The 13,062-nt window shown below is 38.2% G+C and overlaps 1 protein-coding gene across 2 annotated transcripts in view; it reads right to left on the bottom strand.

Moving 5' to 3' along the window:
* The window catches only part of LOC125678826 (uncharacterized), a 107,698-nt gene that overhangs the window by 80,965 nt on the left and 13,671 nt on the right, over positions 1-13,062 (bottom strand). For both annotated transcript variants that reach the window (XM_056153676.1, XM_056153677.1), the window contains exons 6-11: positions 10,167-10,246; positions 9,652-9,755; positions 8,184-8,319; positions 7,943-8,016; positions 7,247-7,372; positions 6,471-6,572 (exon numbers count right to left, since the gene is read on the bottom strand). In XM_056153676.1, the coding sequence (XP_056009651.1) occupies positions 6,471-6,572; positions 7,247-7,372; positions 7,943-8,016; positions 8,184-8,319; positions 9,652-9,755; positions 10,167-10,246 (622 nt within the window). The remainder of the gene's footprint in view (positions 1-6,470; positions 6,573-7,246; positions 7,373-7,942; positions 8,017-8,183; positions 8,320-9,651; positions 9,756-10,166; positions 10,247-13,062) is intronic.

Genomic DNA, 13,062 nt, shown 5'->3' with positions numbered 1-13,062 from the left:
GACGCATAGCTGAAGTTGGTTAAAGCCGAGTGCAAAGTTGAGATGCGAGAGAAAGAAATAGAGGCCATGAGAGAAACGTATGGATTTGACAAGGAAGACCCAGAAATGTCCTCGACAAGGCGGTCACGCACGGAAGAATACGTTAACAATCTTCTTAATATAGAGCTCACAGATGTTCAACAGACTGATACTTCACCTACAGTGGCCCAGAAAGTGAGAGAATCCGTTCAAGAGACAGAACAAGTAGACAGCTACACTAATGCACATTGCGAGCGCACTAACCTGGACCCAGATGCTCCATCATTCATCCCCAACAGATCTTCGCCCCGTAAAGCCCCGATGATCACATCATCCCCTGTTCACGTTCCAAATTCGAATAATATACATGGTACCTATGCTGTTGGAGATCCAACATGTGTTTTATCATCACCAAATGCATCTAACCAAATGACTGAATTCACCAAGTTCTTAGTGAAAAAGGACTTACTTTTGTCACGACTTACCAAGTATGATGATAATCCAATGCTGTATGTCGCATGGAAGTTAAACTTCAAAGGCATAATGAGGGAGTTAGCCACTACATCAACCGAGGAACTGGACCTGTTGGTAAGATGGCTTGGTCCTGCATCCTCCAGACAAGCCAGTATCATACATGCATGTAACGCCGACAATTCAGCCCTGGCCGTGAAGAAGATATGGGAGAGGCTTGAAGAGCGATTTGGGTCACCAGAGATAGTAGAAAGGAGTCTGAAAGAGCGTATTACATCATTCCCTAAAATCACCGCCAATGACAACAAACGTTTATTTGACTTAGCTGATCTAGTCAGTGAAATAGCATCTGTTAAGGAACAACCACAATACCGTGTTCTCTTTGGTTATTTCGATTCTTCTACTGGAATAAACCCGATTGCATCAAAGTTACCATGGAACCTTCAAGAAAAGTGAGTGACAGAGGCCAGTAGATTTAAATGACAACAGGGAAACGCTTTCCCTCCTTTCCCAGTGTTTGTCAAGTTCATACAAGACACAGCCAAGACACGGAACGACCCAAGTTTCCAGTTCGACCGCTCAGAAAAGATGAGTTCAAGCTCTAGTGTACCAAAGAAGACATCAACTGTGGTTGTCAAGAAGACTGAGACTACAAGTAACACTGCCAATTTAGATGATTCACAACTGTGCCCATTACACAAGACAAGACATTTACTCAATGAATGTTCAGCTTTCCGCAGAAAGCCCCTCGAAGAGCGAAAGAAGTTTGTTCTTTCCAATGGCATATGTTTCAAGTGCTGTGGACCTAAGAAACACAGAGCCATGAACTGCAAAACAAATGTGAAATGTGACATCTGTAAGAAATCTTCACATCCAAGTGCACTTCATGTGGATGTGGATTGCCACGTAGGGGAGCCCACGCCAGAAGGGACGGTGAAGAATGTGTGCACTCAAATTTGTGGAAAGGCAAATGGGACTAGCAGATCCTGTGCTAAGATTATACCAGTTAGAGTATATCCTAAAGACGACCCACACAAGTGTCGAGTTGTGTACGCACTCATAGATGACCAGAGCAGTCATTCCTTGGCGACTTCACCATTTTTTGACTTCTTTTCACCAGAAAGTACCAAATATCAGTATGTACTGTCTTCATGCGCAGGAAGATTCACTGCTTCAGGAAGGAGGGGTCATGGTTATGTAATAGAGTCGTTGGATTGGACACAAAAGTTAGACCTACCAGTTGTCATTGAGTGCAACGACATACCTAATAACAGAGATGAAATCCCATTTCCTGCTGTTGCACAGCAGTACCCTCACCTTCAAGAAATCGCATCGTTGATACCTACAGTGATGGACGACATCGAGATTGAACTTCTTATTGGAAGAGATGTAGTCTCTGCACACCATGTTCTGGACCAGAAACTTTGTGAGAGTGACCTTCCAATAGCCCAAAAGTTCCCTCTTGGTTGGGTCATTATTGGACAAGTTTGCATGGGTAACCTGCATTATTCAAATGCTGTAAATGTGAACAAGACTTTCATTTTACAGAACGGCAGACCAACTATATTTGAACCTTGTGACAGCAGGTTCCATATTACTGACAACCCATTTGTGAAAACAGAACACGATAAAAAAACAGGTTTCTCTATTGAGGACAAAGACTTTCTTCATGTGATGAAATCCGGCTTGAAAAAAGAGGAGGATGGACATTGGACGGTGCCACTTCCCTTTCGACGTGATAGGCCAGTTTTACCCAATAACAAAGTACAAGCCTTGAAGCGTGCAAAGACATTCGATGCCAGTCTCCAACGTGACCCACTTAAACGTCAACACGTACTGGAATTTATGGACAAAATCTTCACACGTGGACATGCTGAAAAGGCGCCAACCATTCCCCAAGATCAGGAGTGTTGGTACCTCCCCATGTTTGGGGTGTACCACCCTAAAAAACCAAACTCCATAAGGGTTGTTTTCGATTCCTCAGCTCGTCATGAAGGATTATCATTAAATGATGTTTTGATGAAGGGACCAGACCTCTCGAACAGTGTGCTGGGCGTTCTCCTTCGTTTCCGTGAGAATGCTGTTGCCATAACTGCAGACGTGGAACAAATGTTTCACAATTTCCGAGTTGATGAGTCAGACCGCAACTATTTACGTTTTTTATGGCACCAGGGTAATGACTTTGAGATGCCCTTAGAAGAGTTCCGGATGAGAGTCCATGTGTTTGGGAACTCCCCATCGCCAACAGTGGCCACATACGGTTTACGTCGATCTGTCATTGATGCTGAACCAGATGTCAAGAACTTCGTGTTCCACAATTTCTACGTAGATGATGGGTTCACCAGCTGTGACACAGAGGAGAAGGCAGTAAGTCTGATGAAGCGGACTCAAAGAGCACTTATGAAAGGAAGAATGTTGCGTCTCCATAAGATAGCATCTAATTCCAAGTCAGTTCTTAGCCAATTCGACCAAGATGACCTTGCTAAGGACTTGAAAGGCATGGACTTTGGTTCTGAAGTCATGCCAATGCAGAGGACTCTTGGTGTGATTTGGGATATTGAGTCCGACAAGATCACCATTCAAGTTTCAAGAGAAACAAAGCCATACACTCGTAGAGGAGTACTGGCAACAATTAACAGTTTATTTGATCCTCTGGGATTTGCCTCACCTGTCACACTCCAGGGTAAACTACTACTTCGGGAAATGATGTTGCCCCCAGGTCCTGCTGACTGGGACGAACCACTCCCTGAATCCTTTCGTGAGCAATGGGAAAGGTGGGTGGAATCTCTGCATCACTTAGAGGAGGTTGAGGTCTCAAGGATGTATGGAGAACTCTCATTATCCCAGGTATCTAGCACTGAAGTCCACATATTCTGTGATGCCTCTAAGGATGCTATCGCGGCTGTGGCATACATCAAGACTATGGGAGAAGATTCATCGGATGTAGGATTCTTGCTTGGAAAAGCAAAAGTAGCACCCAATCATGGCCATACTATACCTCGTTTAGAGCTGTGTGCTGCTGTGGTTGCAGTTGAGTTGGCTGAAGTTGCCAAAGAACAACTGGATCTTAAGAAAGAAGATTTCCATTTTTACTCTGATAGCCGTGTGGTGCTCGGATACATATCAGCAGAAACTAGAAGATTTCACGTTTATGTAGCCAACAGAGTCAGTCGCATCAGATCATTCTGTGGACCAGAACAGTGGAACCATGTGCCCACAGACGACAATCCTGCAGACGTCGCAACTCGTAAGTTTAGAACTTCAGATCTCACAGGCAGCATGTGGTTAAGAGGACCCGATCTTTTACAGAGATTCAAGCTTGACGATGTGAATGAACACTTTCCTCTTGTTGATGCTGAGAGTGATAAAGAAATAAAGAAAGAGATATCAGCCATTAAGACAATACTAGAACCTGCCTTAGGCTCAGGACGCTTTTCACGTTTCTCAACATGGAAAAGTTTAGTGAGAGCCATAATCGCTTTGAAGATGTTTACCAGAAAAACCAGTTCCTCTCATGTTATTGATGATCCAGATTTGATTGAATCTACAGAAAAACTCATCATCAAGGAAGCACAGTTTGAGACCTATGGTGCAGAAATCAGGGCCATTAAAAACGGCAGTGGTCCTCCAAAGAACAGTCCCCTCTTGCCCTTAAATCCCATCTTGGACGATGATGGTCTTCTGCGTGTCAGTGGACGTATCCATCGTAAGCAAGTCAAGCAAGGTAGTAACCACCGTTCAGCACATCCCATTATACTCCCAAAGAACCATCATGTTGCAGTTCTGATAATACGTCATTATCACTCTAAGATACACCACCAGGGCAGGCAAATGACAGAAGGGGTTATACGATCTGTCGGCTATTGGATTGTCAATGGAAAGCGCATGATTTCATCTGAGATCCACCATTGTGTCACTTGTCGAAAACTTCGTGGGAAGTTTGGATGGGTTCAGATGGCAGACTTACCAGAGGATAGACTGCAAGAAGCTCCACCATTCACCTTTGTTGGTTTAGATGTCTTTGGGCCCTGGTCAGTGGTAACAAGAACACGGGGTGGTTCAGCAAATTCAAAGAGATGGGGTGTGTTATTTACATGTTTAGTGTCTCGTGGAATTCATGTGGAACTTGTAGAAGAAGTCAGTTCATCCTCATTCATTAACTGTATGCAGAGATTCATTGCCTTACGAGGTCCTGTCCAGCAAATTCGCTCTGATCGAGGGACAAATTTTATAGGGGCTGTAAAAGAACTCAATATTGATGCAGAGTTTGTAGAAACTGGACCAGTTAAAGAGTACCTGACTGAAAGTAAAATATTATGGGTGTTTAATCCTCCCCATGCCTCCCACTTTGGGGGTGTATGGGAACGGATGATTGGGTCAGTTCGACGCATTTTGGATGCTCTTCTTCTGGAGAACAGGTCCTTTGACTTGACTCATGAAGTTTTGTCAACCTTCATGGCAGAAGTGTGCGCCATTGTGAACAGTAGACCACTTGTGCCGGTTTCTGCAGATCCTGAGGCACCAGCTGTCCTTTCACCATCAATGCTGTTCACACATAAACGACCAGAAACCACGTTCCAGTTACCCAAGTTCGGGAATAAGGATGCTCTACGCAGCCAGTGGAAGTTAGTTCAACGCTTAGCTGATGAATTCTGGTCAAGATGGAGGACAGATTATCTGAATGTGTTACAGAAACGTGCAAAGTGGATCAGTGAGGGTGAACGCTTCAAGGAAGGAGACGTCGTTCTCGTTAAAGATCAAGATTCTCACCGAAATCATTGGCCATTAGGAGTAGTGGAGGAAGCATTTCCCAGTAAAGATTCAAAGGTTCGAAAAGTGAAGGTGACCGTATTTCGCAACAACTCCAGAGTATCCTATGTGCGCCCATTGTGCCAGCTTGTGAGGCTGATTGAAGTAGTTTAGAGCAGTCTTGAGTTTGTTATTATTACAGATCAATTGATGAAAATAAACTGTAAGCCATGTACAGTTAGGTGTTATAATGCAGAATTTTCATGTGTGTAAAATTTTCAACTTCATTTTTTCATTGTTGATGACATATCCTTAAGTGCGTCACTTTGTGTTCATTCGGTTGATATGGTGATTTCTGTTAGAAATCAGTAGGGGAGTGTGATGGAATTGTAATTCCGGAATTTTCTTATTTGCTCGTTTTACAGTTGTTAGTTTTTTATTTAGAATCACTGCTTTTCCCGCAAACACGCGGTGTGAAGTTTTTTAGTTTTTCGAGTTTATCAAGTGCATAATGTTAATCACATTGTTCGTAATGTATATTGATGCTTTCATGCAATTTTCGAGTGAGATTTTGTGCATTTATACTTATTACTCAATACACATGTTGATCATTGGCTCAGGCTAGGTATGAAACATGGACCAGTCCAATGTATTTTGTGTATCAAATCTTTGATTAATATTACTGTTACTTACCGTCTTGCATATTTGTGTGTGTGTACATTGATTTTTTGGTAGGTAAGTTTGTAGAGTTTAAAATTAAGAATCGCTTCTGTGCAGAACTTCCATTTTCGTTTATTTTCCAATTTTGGCATTGTATAAAATTCGGATTGGTCACTAGGATTGGAAATGGTTCGTAATTGTCATATAGTCAGTTATTTTCTATGTGAATTCTTACTTATGTACCTTTGTTGTTATCTTTCAGTATTTCACCCTCTCTGGAGGAGGCAGAATAAATTTGGAACATTAAAACCAGATCTTATTATTGCACAACAACACTTCACACACAATTTAACTGAAACATACTTATATTATTACGAGGTATGAATGATACGATCAAAACTTACCTGGAATTATGACAAAGTATGAATGATATAATTAAATCTTACATTGAATTATGACAAAGTATGAATGATATAATTAAATCTTACCTGGAATTAGGACAAGGTGTGAATGATATAATTAAATCTTACCTGGAATTATGACAAGGTGTGACTGATATAATTAAAACTTACCTGGGGTGGTTGTATTGATGACCCGCGTAATAACCTTTGCTTTACATATAAACGGCAGGGAAATAAAACAGTATCCATTGGACCATGAAGACAATGACCTCCCTGAAATGAAATAAGTGTAAAATCTGCATTTTTGTCACTCTGAATATACATACCAGTCAACATTCATAAACAAAACTTGTCTAAACTGGACACACACAATATTTATTCTGCTCTGATAACTTCTGGATGCATATGCATTCAAAATTGGATACAAAAATGTTTGAATGAAATACACAAAACTTTGGGATATTAAAGATCCTGATTAAAACTACACTAAAATCAAGTTATGTAATAGAAGTTGCCTTAAGGGCAAATTACAGGATAAAGTTACACTTCACACATGTTTCAAAAATCACAGAAAAGTTACGCAGTAGACAAGTTATATTACAGAAAAATAACATAGACAAGTTACACTGTGCACAAGTCATATTATAGACAAGTACGCTGTACTCAAGTTACATTATAGACAAGTTACACTGTACTCAAGTTACATTATAGACAAGTTACACTGTACTCAAGTTACATTATAGACAAGTTACACTGTACTTAAGTTACATTATAGACTAAGAAATGTTACTTCATAGAAAGGTTACACTGTACACAAGTTACATTATAGAACAGGTACACTGCAGACAAATTACAGAAAAGGTACACTACAGACAAGTTCTGTTATAGACAGGGTATATTGTAAACGGTTTACATTGTAAACTGGGTGCACTATACAGAATACAGACCTGCTTGAATTTTGCCACAGTCTGCCTGCTTGGGGTTGGTTTTGGGATAGCTGGGGCTCCAGTTTGTGTAGTTGCCAGAGACCAATTTACCATTCACCCATTGCAGCACGTCAGCTTGGGATGCATCTACAATAGAAATACATCACTAGTACAGTAAAACACACTTATAATAAACATGTTTACAACGAATTCACGCTTATTGCGAAGTGATATTTACTCCCCTGATAGGAAAATTATTAAAATTTTATTGGATATAACAAAGTCTGGTAATACCAAACTGTTTTTCAAAGACCCTGGAGATTCGCTATTACCATGTTTTACAGTATAATGAAGTTTGATTATAATGAACTGTTTTTCCCTGACCCTAGAATATTTGTATGCACTGTACCAATTGTGTATCCATGTTTATTTTGTCATTTACGCTTTCTTGTTAATATTGTACTGTATATGTATGTTGTGTTTCAAGATGGCCCTGGGGGAAAAATACTGCTTGCACTAACCGGGTTACCTTCTATCAATAATATATAATTATTAATATTTACGATCTGAATTTTTCAAAGGCAATTCATGCTGCAGACAAGAGCAAGAATGCAGAGATTCAGGTAACATCTAAAAGGTAATATATAAGTTTGTGACATTAAACACACATTCCTTCATCCACAAATAAGTTACAAATTAAAAGAAGTTTTATCCCACCAGAGAAACCAATCCAAGCTGTGGAAATTTTCTGGTTAAACATGAACTGCTGAATGTAACCTTCTTCCTCAGAACTAGAACAAAAATACATAGAAAGTTATACACGAGATGACATCATAGAAAGCCATGCATGCAATGAGCACTTTATTGATGACATCATAGAAAGCCATGCACGTCATACCAAAATCCACACAGATTGGGACACACTTTTCAATGATTAGAAGTGACGTTCAGGACATACCTTTCAATGATCAGAAGTGAGGTGTTTTGATGCTCACAGTACTGCTTAGCAAAGAACCACGTAGTTTGTGACCCACTGATGTCGTTGATTTGGTAACAGTTGTCAAGGTAACTCTTCCATCCAATTGGACAGGATCCTTATGAAAACAAAAAGTCAAAAGAATCGCAAGGAACCTGTCTAGTCTGACATGCACTGGGAGACAAATTTTTGCTGTAATACACAGTGTGTGAGAATAATCAGGGTAAAACAATGAAATTGAGAATGAAAATGTGGGTTGGAATGCCCAGTGAAACAGATTGCCAAGGTGTCGCATTATACAGTTTTCAATGTATATCAATGGAATTTACTCTTGAGCATAAATAACAGTATAACATGATTAAAACAAACATTCGTAAGGATTACTGTTTATACAGAAGTGAATCCCATTCTCTGTGGTTAACAAACCATTAAAATCTAGAATACATCTAGAATGTATACAATGCATCATGCTTATAAATAGATATCATAGTGATGGCAAAAATCACAAAAGGGCCCCACTTTGTGACATAATTTGCTAAGTTCAAGGTCCATAACTCTTTCAAAAATAGGTCTACAAAGCTCAAACCCTAAACTTAATCTGTAACCCATTGATTTCAGGTCAAATATAAATTTTCAATTCAATAGCTGCATGTATTGCAAAAAAAGTCAGGAAGTGTTTGCATGGATGGATACACACACAAGCTTGCAGGCTGATCACTGTAGGACACCTGCCTATTGTGGAGTCCTAATGAAACAAGTGTGCCATCCCTGGAACCTCACTTAATAAACATGCTTTATTGTATGAATACTAAAATCATTAGCTGTTACTAATTGAAAGTTTCAAACTTGGATTTCAATTGAAATTGAATTTTGATAAGGAAAACATGCACAAATAGAATTGTTCTAAGTAACCAACACGGTGCCTGAAAGTTCTCAATTAAAATGTAACAAGAGGCCCACAGGCTTTATTGGTCACCTGAGTATTAGTTAAAAGTATCATTAGCCCAAAGGGCTATGAAATCTTATAATAATGATTTTCATGTTCTGCATATCTAAGCTAAATTCTAATATTCAGCAGAAGTATAAAACAAGATGTGTTCTTAAATCACTAATGACCCCCAAAATGCCACTACTGATGAAAGACTTTACTTAATATAATATGTTATATTAACACAATATGACAATTTTGGACCCTCCTTAGAGTCAGAACCCTGGGGTTGCAAATTTCACAATTTGGTACATCCTTGAGTGACTCAGGTGACCTAAAAATGTGGTGCCTTGAAGACTGGCAGATATATGGACAGATGGACACACCGATAAATGACAGATAGATGAGTGACAGACAGATGGATGGACAGCTAGACGACAGGTGGATGGACAGACAGAGAGACAAAGTAATCTTTTTCTGAATTTAAGGCAAATGACTGATGATAAAATGTAAATGATTTACCTGCTTTTTTCTCACATAGATATTTGTACTCCTCGCTGCAGATGGCTGTCTGCCAGTAGAAGTTTGACATAGGGTTAGAGTAGACACAGGTTGAACCTCTCTGTCTGCAAGGTGAAAAAGAACAAAGGTCAGTGCCCTCCACAATGTCAGGTCAAGGTCAAATTCAAGGTTTTTATATATCGATAACATGCTCTACCAACATTTCAGTACATTGATCATATTAAATCAGCACAATCATCACTGTGCAAATATATGTTCTAATTTCTATTACCAGACATTTTAAAATCAGTTATACATTATACAGTAAAACATAGTTACAGCGAACACACTAATAATTAATTCACATTTACAGTGAAGTGATCTTCATTCCCTGTAGTTTTAAAACACATGTTATTACAGTGTACTTATTATGCTTATTGGACACAACAAATTACATTTATAATGAATCACAAAGACATACTAATTTCTATCACCAGGTAATTAATCATACAATATTCATTGATTTCTATACTTACAAAATTACTCTTCCATAAGAGTAGAAAGCTTGGTATCTTAATGTTTTGTTGTGGATAGCTACGAAATGCCCCGGCCATGTCTGTAAGAAAATAGATAATAATTCACTGGTAACAGTCAACTCTCGATAAACCGCCACCTTTTGTTCTTATGAAATTATGGCATCATAATGAATTTGGCGATGAATGGCAAATAAAACTTCAAATTACTCGCCCTTGATTACAGGTGGCGCACGATCCGTTAACGTCCAAGGCGTTTAGAGAGCGTCGGAAGGACACGTTTAGATTAGAAAGTTGTTGAATATTTAGTAACGATGGCGGATTACGGTTCGTAGGACCTCACTGCACATCGAGACAAACTTAGAAAACGCATTGCAAGACTCTCTGGGCGGAAAGGAATTTTAGCACGTTGACTGTTGAGAGTTTCAGCTGCAACCGAATTTTCTCTGTCACATCGATTAAATAAAGAAATTCAATACACATTGAAAGTTTTTCATTATAAACTACTTCGTGATTAAGTTTACATGCTTAAACAGTAGTTTAGGTTGAATATATAATATACAATACATCATAATTCTTTATAAGTTGTTGAATTGCATATGTTTAAAACGGACACCCCCCCCCTCTCTCTCTCTCTCTCGCGATCGAGGATTAAGAATATCAATTATTAAATATATCCATATATCTCTGAATTTCTATTATTAAGCTGTTAAAATGTGTAGTAATAGTGAATGCATATGTACAACTTCTCTTTATGAAATAAAATTCACGATAGAGAAGGCACATGTATACAGAGTACGTCGCGGTTGCGATTAACTTTTTTATTAATCCATAGGGCAAGCGAGAGCATAAAAATTAGCAGGTCAAATAAATTTTACTACCCCATATGCTAGCTGTACAATATTGATTCAAAATTTCGAGTTTCTACATTTTAATTGAATATTACTATTGGGATTGCAAGTTTAAGACGGAAGTTCAAGCTTTCTTTCAACTTCTAAATTCCCGTCTCCATCCATATACTATGATTGATATACTATGAGTTGGTTGTACTCTGCTTGAAAAGCACAACTGTATCCTGCGTATAGGAATGGTTGTATCCAAATGACGTTTGTCCATGGTGTTGCAGGAAACTGATGTAGGCCTACATATAATTTGACTTGTGTTTACTTTCATGTATAAGGATTTATCATGTTTATATGTACCATGACAGTTCATGATATGAATGATTTAATACTAAAATACATCATTTAACAAATATAGTACACTTTTCAATTTGAAGGTCAATTTTAATGTTCATACTTCAGATTGAAATCGAAGTTACAAGTGAATATTGAAAAACGTAATGCAATGATTTTTTTAAAAATAAAAACCACAATGAACAATAGGCCTATGTTGGGCCTTTTACATAAACACAACATTGTATATATGACAGTGAAATTTGTATTTACTTCACTTGGATAAATTTTTAGCACTATGAATTTGCATTTAATTTTAATAAAAGTAGATATGATTCAAATTTTATTTCTAAAAAATTCAGAAATATCTTAATCTTTTCTTCTGGTTTGCGTCAACAGTTAAAATAGGCTAGGACTGGTATTCATTTCTTTGACGTATTGGATTGTACTTCCGTGGGTCAGTTGATTAACATGAAATAACAACATAACTATGATAATGCAAACTTTGATAAGTTATGAAAGTTTGACAATTTCATCCATATTTTGATTAATTTCATACGTATTGACTATTGAAGAATCCAGACTCGTTTTCCCTGAAATTCAAACAATATTTTACAACACCTTTTGAATTCTAACAAAATTAACAATGAAAGTAAAGTGTTGAAATTAATTTACAATCCAGTCATCAAAAACGAAAACAAGACCTAGGAATATCCACTGCCTTACAGTTACAGTCTGATTATAGCTACCCCTCCATTACAGTCGCGTCGTCGTACCGAGTGACAGCGGAGGGGTGGGGGTGCTGTTAGCAATCGCGTTCATTCATATTTTGACGACCTTGGTTAACTCTAAAATTAATTTTTAAATAACATCTGAAATATATTTTTGTACCATACTTGGTTTATATATTGATAACTCAAATTTCCCCTGTTCTATTATATAGATCTAGTCTAGAAGGGGGGGGGGTGAGAGTCATATAATTATAAGATCATTAATGACTGTATCACTAAGGATATAGATAAAATTTCAGCATAAAACATTCATGCAGAATATTACAATCTACAGAGCAAATGTTTAACACCCCCCCCCCCCCCCCCCTGTAAATACTTTCTGCAACAAAGTCGTCATCTGATATCTGTGAAGTCGGACTGAACTGAAGACTGAAGTTTATAGCGCACGACGCTGAGTGGAACTTAAAACGATCGTTGTCGCTGTCACATTTGATGACAATGAACCAATTGAATTTTTTAAAAGCTTCATAATTTTGGAATTCTACCCCCCGTTCCCTATTTGCACAACAAAAACCTTACACTCTCTCATATAAATCTTATGTACACCGGAAGTCAACAAGGACGTAAACGAGTCTTACGCCACCTAGGTTTGAAATAGGGGAAACAACTAACAAATATTCGCAATTGAATTACTGCCATCTTGAAGAAATAGAGTTACCGTTCTTTTATATGTTATCTTTCCTCTATCTACAATACTTATGTAAGTGCTGCTAAGATGTTGCCCACTGTCCTTCTTTTTATATAGCCTTTTCCCATAAAACAGAAAAATGATTTGCAATATCCTGATGGGTACATTTTTGATGATGTCCTTGGTACGTAATGATTTGCTTTTTCTCATCGAAATTTAAGGCATAATCATGTTATTCACTCCGAGGAACGAATTAGCATGTATTCTACGTACTTAATTATGGCATTTATTCCGTAAATGTGAAT

This window comes from Ostrea edulis, chromosome 2 (genome assembly GCF_947568905.1).
Source record: "Ostrea edulis chromosome 2, xbOstEdul1.1, whole genome shotgun sequence".
Classification (NCBI taxonomy): Eukaryota; Metazoa; Mollusca; class Bivalvia; order Ostreida; family Ostreidae; genus Ostrea; species Ostrea edulis.
This window is presented reverse-complemented; position numbering and strand designations above follow the sequence as displayed.